This window comes from Polyodon spathula, chromosome 1, assembly GCF_017654505.1.
Source record: "Polyodon spathula isolate WHYD16114869_AA chromosome 1, ASM1765450v1, whole genome shotgun sequence".
Classification (NCBI taxonomy): Eukaryota; Metazoa; Chordata; class Actinopteri; order Acipenseriformes; family Polyodontidae; genus Polyodon; species Polyodon spathula.
The window spans coordinates 86,870,748-86,885,023 of record NC_054534.1 but is presented as its reverse complement, the minus strand read 5'-3'; the positions used below and the strand labels follow the sequence as shown (position 1 = coordinate 86,885,023).

The window sequence follows — 14,276 nt, the reverse complement described above, 5'->3', positions numbered from 1 at the left end:
GATTTGAAAATATGATGTTTTAGAAGTACACCAATAACTCACTGAAAAAATACTGACAGCCAGACTGAACCGCTGACACCCAGGAGACAGATATGAATGTTCTTGTCACACTTTATTTCCCTGATACAATACTATATCTAGAAATCAATTTTAAAATTTAGAAATTTGCAGAATAATATATATATATATATATATATATATATATATATATATATATATATATATATATATATATATATATATATATATATTATAGATATAATTTACTAGGTAAACAATGCTGTTTTAATGTATTTTGGCAGGTCTTTGCAAACGATGAAACTTAGTTTGAATAAAACTTGCTGTCTGTCTTCTTGTGAAATTTGTTTTTTATACAGTGGCTCTCAAAAGTATTCATCCCCCTTGGACTTTTCCACATTTTATTGTGTTACAACATGGAATCAAAATGGATTTAATTAGGAGTTTTTGCCACTGATCAACACAAAAAAAGTCCACAATGTTAAAGTGAAAAACAAAATCTACAAATTGTTCTATATTAATTACAAATATAAAACAGAAAATAATTGATTGCATAAGTATTCACCCCCTTTGCTATGACACAACTAAATAAGCTCTGGTGCAACCAATTGTCTTTACAAGTCACATAATGGAGTCCACACATGTGTTGCACATGATTTCAGGTTAAATACACCTGTCTCTGAGAGGTCGACAGTTGGTTAGTACATTTCCTAACAAAAACTACATCGTGAAGATGACGGAACATTCAAAGCAAATCCGGAGTAAGGTTCTTCAAAAGCACCAATCAGGGGTAGGATATAAGAACATTTCCAAGGCATTGAATATCCTGCGGAGCACAGTAAAATCCATTATTAAGAAATGGAGAGAACAAGCTGTCCTCAAAAACTGAGTTGCTTCACAAAACTGGCCTCTATGGGAGAGTGGCAGAAAGAAAGCCATTGTTGAAAAAAACTCACATCAAATCTCGTCTAGAGTTTTCCAGAAGGCATGTGGGAGGCTCTGAGACCAAGTGGAAGAAGATTCTATGGTCTGATGAGACCAAAATAGAGCTTTTTGGCCTCAATGCTAAGCGCTATGTTTGGCGCAAGCCTAACACTGCACATCATCCTGAGAACACCATCCCTACCATGAAGCATGGTGGTGGCAGCATCATGCTATGGGGGTGCTTCTCTGTGTGAGGGCCTGGAAAGCTCATAAAGATAGAGGGCAAAATGGATGCAGCAAAGTACAGAGAAATCCTGGAGGAAAATCTGCTGAAGTATGCAAGAGACCTGGGATTTGGGAGAAGATTCATCTTCCAGCAGGACAATGACCCCAAACATACAGCCAAAGACTTAAAAACAAAAAGATCTTAAAAACAAAAAGGTCAATGTCCTGGAGTGGCCCAGTCAAATTCTCAATTCAATTGAGAATATGTGGAAAGAGTTGAAAATTGCTATTCACCAAAGGTCCCCATCAGGACTTGATGGAGCTTGAGCAATTTTGCAAAGAAGAATGGGCAAAGCTGGTAGAAACTTATCCAAATAGACTCATGGCTGTAATTGCTGCCAAAGGTGCCTCTACCAAATATTGACTCAAGGAGGTGAATACTTATGCAATCAATTATTTTCTGTTTTGTATTTGTAATTAATTTAGAAGAATTTGTAGATTTGATTTTTCACTTTGACATTATGGACTTTTTTGTGTTGGTCAGTGGCAAAAACTCCTAATTAAATCCATTTTGATTCCATGTTGTAATACAATAAAAAGTCCACTGAGTTTACATAAAAAGATGTTAATTAACATACATTTTACTGTATTCCGATTCTTAACTAAAAACACAAAAATGCTCGTATTCCCAGTGATACTATGGAAGTGGAGTAATCAGATTCCGCCTGCTTGCTCTGAAGCACTTTTCTTTTAATTTGGGGAATTTAAAGGTATACCAGTATAGTCAGGCTTCATACGTGTTTATGCATGCAACGCGGAAACTGTTTGCCACACAGTAAAAAGAAACAAAAAGCAATGCATGTATTGACAGTAAAAATGGAATGGGTTGGGTTGGGGGAGCGGGTATTAAATATGACATGTTGTATATCTAACCCTTCTTGATGTGAGACATGGTTTGTTTATCTGACCGAGAACTGAATTGACTGCATGCTGTCCATCAATGCAGCTACAAAACAACATAGACCTTGGGTTCCCTTTATTATGCATACTGTTTACAATATTCAGCATGAAGTCATTAATGTTTTTAAAATGTAAAATATGCTGTATTGTTAAAAATTAAAGCATTGTTATAGATATGAAATGACAGCAACAAAATAATTATGCGCAGAAACACGCTAAAGCATGAACAAGTCTGGTCATACTCCTGTCACAGATGAATTCAATACGTCAGACGCAGACAGCTAAAGCTATGCAGCTTCGTTCCGACCACACAACAAATGTTTACATTTTTTTTTTATATATATATATATTATCTGAACCTATGCAATTTCATGTCGCATACGCATCAGAAAAAACTCTCCAAACAAGACTCCCTTGGCTGACGTAATTTCGACCCGTGTCGCACAATGTCTGAGACACCCTCGACTCAGACCAGAAATGAGTTAGAAATGATGTCGGAGTCTAGTATGAACCAACCTTAACTGTCGCTGGTCGATGTCATCATCTTCCGGCGCCTTGCCATGCTGTGAGTGGAAAAGTTCATTTGGATGTGTTTTTAGTTGCCAAAAAGAAATTCAAGAAAAAAGTAACAGAAAATGAGGGAAACGCCGCTGTCAAACTGTGAGAGACAGTTCTTAGTACAAGCTATAGCCGAGAAAAAGGTAGGTCTTGTCCGTCTAATGAAGTGCGACAATCACAAACACGCATGTGTATGTAGATAGTGCAAACACCTTAACTGCATATCTATCTCTCATCTAAAATATATATATATATATAATATAGATATATATATATATATACATATACACACACATGCATGCATGTTCGCAAGACAAGCAGAATACATTTTAACAAAAGTTCTGTACATTTAGTTTTCTTTGTTCCTAATGTACCTACCTTGGTTTAATCTAAGCATGCTCACGCCTGTTAATTACTGTACTCAGTAAATTATGTGGGAGAAACTATTTATAAATTAATAGCTTTTAATCACATGTTTAGTTAGTTGGACAGAATAGAAAATGTAGAACACATCGTGGAAAAAGCACCTGTACGCGTGTTCGTTATGCAGTGGTTTATGTTAATTCAGGTTTTTTTTTTTTTTTTTTTTTTCCAAATATGAAGTTTTTTTTTTGTAGGTTTGTAGTTTTGTTGTTCACCAAAGATCATTTGACAACACTGCCCTCTTATGTCACGCAGTTTTTGTAATTTACTAAGGTTATTGGAGCATGTTAATCTGTTTGTATTTCACAGCGCCTTGACGGAAGACAGACGTTTGACTACAGGAATGTCAAGATTACATTTGGTACAGATTATGGTTGCTGTATTGTTGATCTTGGGAAAACAAGGTAGCAACAAATCACTTTTACAGTTGTTTAAGCTTTCATCATTTTTGTAGTAAATTGCAAAAAAAAAGATGTTAGAATCTTATACAGATGGAAAAGTACATTGTAGGAGGTATTTTAAATGCTTACTGGTATGTTATCCATCTGGTTAAGTCTTTCTATGTATAACTGTTTGTTTTTATTATTTTTTATTTTTGTGTTAAATAACACCAAGTTCCAGGGTGCTAAAAAAAAATATGTAGGGGAAAAGTGTACAAAGAGTGAGGATAGGAGGAAAAGAACAGGCAATTATTTAAATTGAGTGCAGTAGTTTACAATCGCCACTTTAGGTATGCAGTTGCAGCCATATGAAAGTAACTTTGCAACACTAAGTCTCTCTTCATAGAAAATGTGTATATTAATGTTGATGTTCCTCAGTTGTTCTTCCAGTTTAAACTGTGATGTTGATGGGTCAATTGTTCAATGTGGATTTCCTTGCACCACAGACAGTATCTAGTTGAATAGATTTTGTACTGTATTAGCACATTAATTTGATTACTGCCTTTTTTTCTGCATAAGGGTCTTGGCACAAATTTCATGTGAGCTTGTAGCCCCTAAAATGAATCGGCCTACGGAAGGAATTCTCTTTTTTAACTTAGAACTTTCACAGATGGCTTCACCAGCATTTGAACCTGGCAGGTACAGTCAGCAATTTTCTTTCCTTATCACATACATGTAGAGTTTATATGATGTTTAAAACTGTTTCTTTTAAAAAGAAAACTAAGAAAAGCTCACTTTTTTTTCTTTTTTGGATTTTGTATTTTAACCATCAAAAGCACAGCATATCTAAATAATGCTGATTTTTAACTGTTAATGTGGTTGGGGTTTTTTGTGCTTTTTATCCAAAAGAGCATCTCCAATTGTCAGACAGACTTTAGAACTGTAGATATACAATACAGTATTTAGTGAAATACTTGTAATGGAGTCTGTTACCCTTATGTTTTTACACATGTCTTGAGAACCTCTTATCCAGTGATGACGCTTGCTAAGGGACATTCTTCATTACAGGTTATCGATGGTCCGGGGTTATATGGAGGTACACATCATACTTACATTTTTACAGAGGTATAGAGAACAGAGTGTCCAACTGGGACAAAAAAACTTGCTTAGGACATTCTTTTGCACAAGTTGTTGAGATTATCATACGCTGGTGGTATATAGGGTGATTTGTCTGTTTACACTAATAGCTGTAATTTTGACTGTACAGCTGTGGCTTGCCTCTGGCAGTCTTATCAAATGGTGGAAGAGTTTGATTTCTCTTGAGATTTCCCACTGTTATATAGTCCTGTATATTAATTTCATATTATGTTAGCTACATCCAATTTACATTTTGCTAAGAATAGTGGCAATGTGATTTTTTGCCTCACTACAAAATGAATATTTGCACACTGTTAATAAACAGTATATCTTAGAACAGGGGTGTCCAATCACAGTCCTCGAGGGCCATTCCACTCCACGTTTAACAGGTAAAATTATATAATTAACTACTTCAAGGTCTGGCTGGAGGTTTAATTGGTTTAATTTAGAACAGGACTGGAAGAGCCAACTTTGGCCACCCCTGTTGTGGATACACTGGTCTTTAGACATCATGCATTCCATATATGCTATGAGGGTAATTTCGGAATTTACTTTTTTTTCAATATTTGTTTTTATTATTATTATTATTATTATTATTTCATGTATTAATTGAGATGATGCATTTTGTTTTTCAGGCAGTCAGAGTTGGTAGTAAAGTTAAATCGACTACTGGAAAGATGTCTACGAAATTCAAAGTGCATAGACACTGAGTCACTGTGTGTTGTTTCTGGTGAAAAGGTGAGGGCGCACCAAAAGGAAAACTTTTTTTTATGAATTTACTATGTCCTCCTTGGGTCTTGTTCATCCCTGGTACATTCAAGTAATTGTGTTCTACTGTGGAGTATAGTTCTTTGAATATAGCTTTGAATGGTTAATAGTACACTATGCACCAGAATTTTGGAATTCCCTCAATGTTTGTTTCAAAGTCACCACCAGTGTGTGAAGCAAATCAGGCACATACAGTAATGCAAGTGTAAAGAACATCACCACTTCTATTAAATTCAACCAATAAAAAGGTCCTATTAATCCTGTAATAGAACTTCAACTCCAGGACTGGAGTTGCTGACCTCTGACCAAATGCATCCAGAAAGCTGGGAATTTTCAGTACTTTAGTTGACAGTTTAACCTCATAATCAGCAATGGGCAAGTCACAAAGCTACCATCTCCATTCTCTTATTTTGTTTCACCTCCTCAGTCCTTTGAACACATCTGTGGTTAGTACTAGATATGTTTAAATCAATGATGAGTACACATGCAAATAATGCATCATTTTTCACAATTCATTTTGCATTGATGAATTGTGATTCTTCCTTTACATGATGCATCATATTGTGATACAAGACCAAACACCACAAAGCTACTTCATCAAATGGTTTCTGAATGATTATTAATGTACTGATGTCTAGCTCAGACTTATTGTGATTAGTATCGTTTACACCAGAGCTTCCCAACCCTGGTCCTTGGGACCCCATGTGTCTTCTAGTTTTCATTCCAGCTGAACTCTCAATTACTTGATTGAACTAATAATTTCCTTAGACTTTTTTAATTTGCTCTCGGCTCCTATAACGACTCCTGTAACATTATAAAATGTTCTAGCTAACTGAAATCCGCAACTGCCAATTGTAAACAAAACATTCCCTGTTAATGCAACTGTGGACTTTAAAATGTTACTTTTCCTGCGTGGGTGTACTGTTCACTCATTCAGCATGACTGCAGACTAATGGAAATGTGAAAAATGAACAGCTCCCTTGCTTTAGAACCTATTACTGAACTGTAGCTTCTAAATGATAGCATTTCAGTGTTAGTACAGGAAATGCTTTGCTTTCTGCCGTTGATGTATTATTACAAACCTTAGCTTGCTGTAAAGAAAAGGCAGGACATTTTGAAACCTGTGCCACCTTCTTTAAGAGTTCTTGGTGAAATATGTGTGTAATGGATTATTTGTTTATTTATTTTAGGTGTGGCAAATTCGTGTTGACTTGCATTTGTTAAATCATGATGGCAACATCATGGATGCTGCAAGTATAGCTGCAATAACTGCACTGTGCCACTTCAGGCGTCCAGATGTGTCTATCCAAGGGGAAGATGTCACTGTGGTATGTGTGTCTGAGTTTATTGCTTCATTCACTTTTTTTATTTTTTTTACACAGGGTTATAAATTCATGGACTAGCCTACCAGGTGAAGTAGTATGATCTAAAACACTGGGAACATAAAAAAAAGACTAGATTCTCTGCTCTTAAATTAGTTCCCTCCCCAGTAGGGGAGAAAGGTGTGGTAACAAGGGGTGAACCTTGATGTGCCGACTGGCCTTTTCTCATTCCCCGATGTTCTTAATGCAGGAAGAAATGGAGTTCTGGGGGTTATCTTTTTACAACATACAGCAAACTCTTTTAAAAAAAAAAAAAAAAAAAAAAAAAAAAAAAAAAATAGAGGTGTACTGTATTAGACATAATCTTGTAAACAGAAGAATGTTGCAAACATGAAGGACCAGATGCCAAAATTAAGATGTTTTCCGATGATATCAACTGTGAGAAGTGACATTTTTTTGGCCCAAATTCTGTTTTCTCTTTATATACTGCCCTTTGGTAATATTCTTCATAGACGTGGAGTTAATTTTCACTGTTAAACTGATGGTGCTCTGCTTTACCTGTCCCTTAAGCAGGGTGATGGGTCCGCTGGTAATATTTTGAATACCCGTCTTGCTGACATCAGAAATTGGATGTTTAAATAGGTCCTATTGCTACATTCAGACAAAACAGTCTTTTGGTCTTTTAATTGGTATTGGTAGCAATTTGATATTTCATCTGCAGATTGTACAAAATGTTGCTGCAAGAGTTTTAACTGGGACTAAGAAACAAGGTCCTATCACTCCTGTGCTGACATATCTACACTGGCTTCCTGTCCGATTTTTGATAGATTTTAAGGTGTTGTTATTAACCTATAAGGCTAACCGACCACGCTTTCATTAAAGTGAGTGAGCGAGCGAGCATAGGTGGGCTGAATGCCCTTTTCTCGTTCTAGAATTTCTTGTGTTCTAAATGGTCTTGCGCCTCCTTACCTTAAAGATGTGTTAACACCATATGTCCCCAATTGGTCACTTTGATCTGAGGATGCCAGGTTACTTTCAATGGCCATTATTCAGATAAAAAAAACTCAGGTGGCAGATGCCTCAGCTATGCTGTGCCAAAATTATGGAACGAGCTGCCCAGTACTGTAAGGGAAGTTCCCTCGGTTGATGTTTTTAAATCTTTATTTAAAAACATTTTTGTAGTCTGGCGTATCGTTATCTAAAATGATATTCTCTTCTCCTATATGGCATATTTTACTATTTAGCATTATTTGACTGTTTTATTTATTTTAAATACTTATAACTATTTTATGGGTATTGTTATTACAGTTACTGTTATTTGTTTTTTCTTTTGTTTTCTTTTTCATGTAAAAGTACTTTGTGACGGCCCTCGTTAAAGGCACTATACAGAAATAAAGATTGATTCAAGTTAAATTGCAAGCAGTTCCTCAGTTCATTTGTTTTTCAGGACATTTTTGGATTAAAGTATTTAAAACAAGTGCTTCTGTTTGACAAAAACCCAAAGTATATGCATAGTAAAATGAAGCAGCAACAGTGAGTTACATGAATTTAAATAAAAACGTATGGGGGGGGGATTAAGTATAATGAAATATTTGAAAAATGCAGACCCAAGATTGCTCTGATTAACTCCTGGCTCACGTCTAAAGCCAAAACTAATAACGACTGCAACAATTGATCAAAAAGTTATATTACAGAGCTCTGTGGGCCTGGTGGTGGCAATAATTTAACTCAACAGGGCCCCAGGCCAAGCTGAGACATTCATGGAAAAATTTGGCAGAATACTGTATTGGTTCCCCCATGTTTTTTAATAGCTATTGATAATGGCTGTGTCTTTGCATATTAGTTGTTTCTACTTTCTGTTAACGATTTATGACTGCAAGTGGCAAAATAAATGAACAAAAATGTTGATTAGCATTGGTAAATGCGTCACCATTGTCACACAGTGGGTCAACAAAAAGGCTGTTATAGAATGTTTCCCTAGTATTTTACCACGTCAGTTGTAAGTACAGTGCACGTAGCAAGAGCCGAGTATAAACTGTGTTTTCTCTTTACGTTTTTTATCATTCGTGTAATAATGCCACGTTTAAATGTTTTAATTCAGAATCGAAATGAAAAGCTTCAAATAACAATTTATATATTATATATATATATATATATATATATATATATATATATATATATATATATATATATATATATATATATATATATATAGTTTTTTTTTTTTTTTTTAAAGAAAACTTTATAAGATGATCCCTAAGAGACTAGCTGTAAAAGACACATCGGTTTTAAAGTGTCAGATTTTTATCCGTAATTCCAAAATGTAATACTTTTCATATCTGATTAATTCCAGTCATAAAAAGCTATCGGTTCACATGCAAAATGAAAATGACTCCAACATTAGGAAACTTAAAGCTTGGATTTGAAGTCTCTATTGAAACCGGCAGTAGGTTTTTGAACTAAATGTTTGTTTGTTTTTACATTACAATAATAAATAATTTGTGATTTATAACTCGGTATGTTAACTTTCTTTTCTTTCTTTTGTGTTCACAATGTGAACCATAATATCATTACTCGCTAAATAGGAGCATGACTTGAGTTGTACACGGGAAACATATTTTCCACACAGTGTATGGGCCGATTAAAGACAGATTTACAGGTTGGTCTTTGACCTCACATTTCAGGGTATATGAAGTGGTGGACCATGTTTTGATGGATTAATAAACTTTGGTATTTATTGAAACTGTTCTAGGTTGTTATTGGCTTAAAGGGCTCTAGTATGCCAGTCCATATGTTTTGATTTATTGTTGTTTTTTGTCTTTGTTATTATTAATTATGGTTGTTCATTAAGGTGGGAATGTCAGTTTTTAGGAAGTTCCAACAGTGGTAGAGAATTAAATCCGTAATTTCTTTTATAAAATTAAAAATTAATTTAAAAAAAATTAAAACTGCCCATAGGCATAATGTAGTCCGATTTAAATGAATGTCTCCAGGAGCATTTTAATATTTTATGCATTGTTTTATGAAAATCACATAAGCCCTTGTAACACTATTTGAAAGTGGTTGAATGAGTACTAAAAAATATTGTACCTAGGTATTAATCCCATTGACAGCATGTCCATTATTATTAATTGTTTTCTTCAGAGGCTACATTAAGTAATTACTAATTTTAACAGACTGTGTGTAATTTAATGGAAACAGCAGATAAACCTTCCATTCCATTTTCTCTGATTTAATGGCCATTTTGCTCTGTTAACAGTATACACCAGAAGAGCGGGATCCAATCCCATTAAGCATTCATCACATGCCTATCTGTGTCAGCTTTTCTTTCTTTCAGCAAGGGTAAGTGTTTGTTGTTGCTACACACCATGATTCGGATGCAGTGAAACTGCAACCAAACAATAAAATACAATAAAAAGATCCCTTTAAGGCATTTGCAATTAACTACTGTAGTAACTGGATTCCAGTCCAGTTAAAGCTTATTGCTGAATCTAAAGTATGAAAAACTGCGTTTATTGTCCCTATCGACACGCACCTTTTAGATAGACTTAAGTGAAATTTATTGAAAGATCATGATCATTAGTGTCTTTTCCTGAAGGACATATCTGTTGGTGGATCCGAGTGAGCGTGAGGAGAGGGTGATGGATGGGCTGTTGGTGATTGCAATGAACAAGCACAGGGAGATTTGCACCATTCAGTCCAGTGGAGGGATAATGCTACTGAAAGACCAAGTAAGAGCTTCACAATTGTCATTGCCTGATGGATTTAGGCAAAAGTGCTCCCACCTTATAACAAAGATGCCATAATTGGCCATGCCATATGTGAATGATGTTTGCTCATGAAATGGTAGGACGGAAAGTAAGTAATTTCAGTTGGGGGTGTTTAGATCCTGTTGCTGCACTTCATTTAGTACTAAGGTATATCCTCAAAGCAGACTAAACCTAGGTTTACAACGCACTGTTCTTCAGAGCTGTTAATTGCATCTGTACAGTGGTCCAACTGATTTTGTGTATGACCACAAAATCAACTCAAAATGCCTGTTTTTGTTTTGAACATAATTTGCTACATCATGATTTGCAGGTTCTGAGGTGTAGCAAGATTGCCAGTGTGAAAGTTACAGAGATTTCGGAGCTGATCCAGAAAGCTCTGGAAAATGACAAGAAAGTCAGGTAAGAACTTGACGTTGATCAGAATGGAACTGGTTTTGGAAAAAAAAAAATGTAATCTGCTTTCAGTAATTCATATAATTTAGTCCTATTGTATATAATCTACAATAGGCTTTCAGTGGTCTATAGTATGTTTTGTTGGATTTCCTCGGACAGAAGTCTCTGAAAGTCATTCAGATTAAAATGGCTTTTCAGAAACCCTCAGTAGCTTTAGTAATTTTCCCACCTGCACTTTTAATATATACAGGAAAGAAGGAGGAAAGTTTGGTTTTGCAGAGTCCATGCCAAACCAGCGGATCACAGCCTATAAAATGGAAGTGGCACCAGTTGATACAGGTGACATTGGAAAGAAAACAGAAGATCTTATCTACAACTCTGAACCACCATCAGAATTGTATCCTTTGGTTTTCATAGTATAGAAACTTGGTTCAGTGAGCAAACACTTACATGACTTGTGTAAACATTGAGCAACAAGGGCAGGAAAACCAGCAGCTTTATATTATTTTGTAAGGCATTGTCAGCAAAAGCAACAATAGTATGTTGATTCTTCTGACCTGTACAAACCACACAAGTCTTCTGGTTTTTAGAGCCCCATATTTAAACTCAAAACTCTGTAGCTGCATCGACAACATAACTAAGAATCTGGATTTCAGATATATTTTAGAGGTTACATTTAGAGTAATTAGGTTTTTTGTAGTTGGCAAAACTGTTGTGACACTGTATAGCCTGATAAACTACAGCAACAGAACATATAAACTCAGTACACTATCAAATATCTAATTATCGGAACAAGATGTGTTAGGGTAATTGTGTGTCAGTTGTAATAAAAAATAAAATTATTATATATATATATATATATATATATATATATATATATATATATATATATATATATATATATATATATATTTTTTTTTTTTTTTTTAAGATGTCCTAAATTATGAATATGAGGAGTTCTAGACCATTACAACTTTTCCTTTACAAAGACAGCATTCCCTCACCAGTGGTGTGTGCTCCGGGAACAGGCCAGATAGGGGAGGGGCTGCAGAATTCCTGGGGGTTAGAGGAGAATGAAGATGGTGAAGAAGCTGAAGCTGAAGACCAAGCCATGGAAGAAGAGCTCCAAACAATGGACGTAAAGGTCAAAAGTGTTAAAAAAGGCATGTATCTGCATTTTGTTAATTTTTTTTTTTTTTCTCTCAAGAAATGCAGAAGCGAACACATGAAATCTGTTTTATTTGATCCTCCCCATCAGAATTGCTTGAATACATATCTTATTTTGGCTGGGTGCAAACAAACACTGCCAATACTGAGTGACTAAGCATTGATAATGTTTAAAAGTTTATGTTGTTTTTTTTTTTTTGTCTCTTAGAAGACCCAATCACCCTCTCTGACAGTGAAGAGGAAGATGTTGTCATACTAGAACCAAAGACAATGAAAAAAAAAGTAAAGTAAGTGGAGTGACTACAGGGGAACTTTCCATTCAGATGTAGTAAAGAACCACATCGGGGCTGCTACGATTAAATCAAAATTTTAAAATTTCAAAATAAACTGTCATATAATTAATATTTAACAATATTCAATAGCGTTAAATTAATAAATAAACGATCAGTGATGTTAAACGCAATTTTGGCATAAAGATCAGCTTGAACTATATATAGTGGGTGTGCATGTTGTGGTAAATAAATCAATTTGTACTACTGTTATGTTTTAGGCAGGGATTTCTGCATTGTGTGTTTCACAGATAGTGAAGGTTAGGTGGTACAGCATTAACAAGATGCAATGCGTGATGATGCAGCTGTCACTGAATTAAAAAAATAAGTTTTTCTTAAACTTGTCTAGTTTATATAGATTACATTCCAAAGTACTGTAATCCTGGAATAAATATTTTAGTAACACCCTTTTTTTTTTTTTTTTCTCGACGCTACCAAGGCGCACAAGCTTTTACTTAACTGCAAATATATTCAAATAATCGCATCCGGGGGGAGGAATGGAGCAAAAATGTATGGGGACAAAATCAATATTTATTAGAACAGTTATATTTTGTTTACCCAGTTAACCAGTTGATATTGTGAGGCTTAAATGACAGCCCTACCACATATGTCAACATTGGCATAAGTCACATAAGTGGTTAGGTATCCAAATACCTTAGCATACCATTGTTAATATTACTTTAACATTTTTCAAAACTGCAAAATACATATGAAATGAATTGGGGAACCTCTACATGTGCTTATATTGATAGATGCATAATTAATTTATAGAGACAAGCCTTAAACACTGATCAGATTTCTGAAGAATATATTATAATTAAGGTTTTGTAAATGTGGGTTACCATGATGCATAATAACACTAACACTGGTTTCAAAACATAATGCATAAGTGCTGCATTGCATCAGAAGGGTACAATGTTTTATTATTGTATTAAGCCTTTCAAAGCTACAGTATTTCTGTGTTGAATGTGTATTGTTCACAACAATAAGTTACTGGTAGTTTTTTTGTTTGTTTTACAGTGTGCAAGCCAGCAGCACAGCAGCTTCAAAGAAAAAGAAAAAGAAACCAGTACATTAAGCAACTATCTTCAATTCTTCCAGGCTGTATAATCTTAAAATGCAGTGCTTTGCATTGATTTGTATGCACTGACACTTCCTGCAGTCCTTTCAATAGCAGACTTAATTTGTGTCATGCTTTAAGTGACGGGTCATCATTGAACAGTGAGTCACAGTGGTAGAAGGACAAACCAGTACTGTACTAAGCAGTGCATGTATTGTCCTTTACTAGTTACAGCTAGCGAAATAGAAACACCTACTTTAACGCTGTCTACACAATCTTAACAGCGGAGACCATTTGAGGTCTTGGCACCTAACAAGTTAAGCATCTACTGTCCGACCTCTATCAACAAAAACTAAATTGCAGCTTTAGTATATATTAAATTAGATTTCATTCATGTCATTAGCATAAAAATGTGTCGTATGAAATATGGTTCATTTTCACATCAGTGTGTAGAACATGTTTCTATATTAAATAAATAAATAAATTCCAACCCATGTGTGTCTTCAGTATTTTGGAAAAAAAACTGTACACAAGGGATTTGATAACCAAAGATCGGGTGTTCTATGTAAACAGATACAGAAAAGGCAGTGTACAATGAGGTTGTCAGGAAAGCATCAAATCCTGTCTGCTTATAAGCACCTGTAAATAAGGCAGAACATGTTGATACAATCTTGGAATAATAAACCTGTGAAATCAGGTGGATTTTTATTAAATGTATTTAAATGAATAATGTATTCAGCTATGGGAGCTGGGCATTAGCAGAATGCTCTGGTACATATTTCACACTATGTCCATCCAATTAAACTTAAATTTTTCAGACATCTATCCCGTTTTGAATAGGG

At 34.9% G+C, this 14,276-nt stretch overlaps 1 protein-coding gene across 1 annotated transcript; it reads left to right on the top strand.

Annotated features, from left to right (window-relative positions):
- Positions 1-2,633: 2,633 nt before the first annotated feature.
- Positions 2,634-13,922, top strand: LOC121323756 (exosome complex component RRP45-like). Its single transcript, XM_041264960.1, has 12 exons — positions 2,634-2,828; positions 3,418-3,512; positions 4,068-4,187; positions 5,261-5,363; positions 6,584-6,721; positions 9,975-10,057; positions 10,314-10,446; positions 10,796-10,884; positions 11,129-11,275; positions 11,872-12,041; positions 12,254-12,332; positions 13,395-13,922. Exons 1-12 carry the CDS (start codon positions 2,763-2,765, stop codon positions 13,450-13,452), a joined length of 1,281 nt encoding a protein of 426 aa, XP_041120894.1. The 5' UTR covers positions 2,634-2,762; the 3' UTR covers positions 13,453-13,922.
- Positions 13,923-14,276: the final 354 nt, after the last annotated feature.

What these genes read in the sequence shown, in the direction of transcription:
- LOC121323756 (XM_041264960.1), top strand. Translation starts at nt 2,763, where the DNA reads ATGAGGGAAACGCCGCTGTCAAACTGTGAGAGACAGTTCTTAGTACAA. An exon ending in TTTTCTTTCTTTCAGCAAGG is followed by an intron (nt 10,058 to 10,313) that starts GTAAGTGTTTGT and finishes CTTTTCCTGAAG; the next exon opens with GACATATCTGTTGGTGGATC. An exon ending in GGTCAAAAGTGTTAAAAAAG is followed by an intron (nt 12,042 to 12,253) that starts GCATGTATCTGC and finishes TTTGTCTCTTAG; the next exon opens with AAGACCCAATCACCCTCTCT.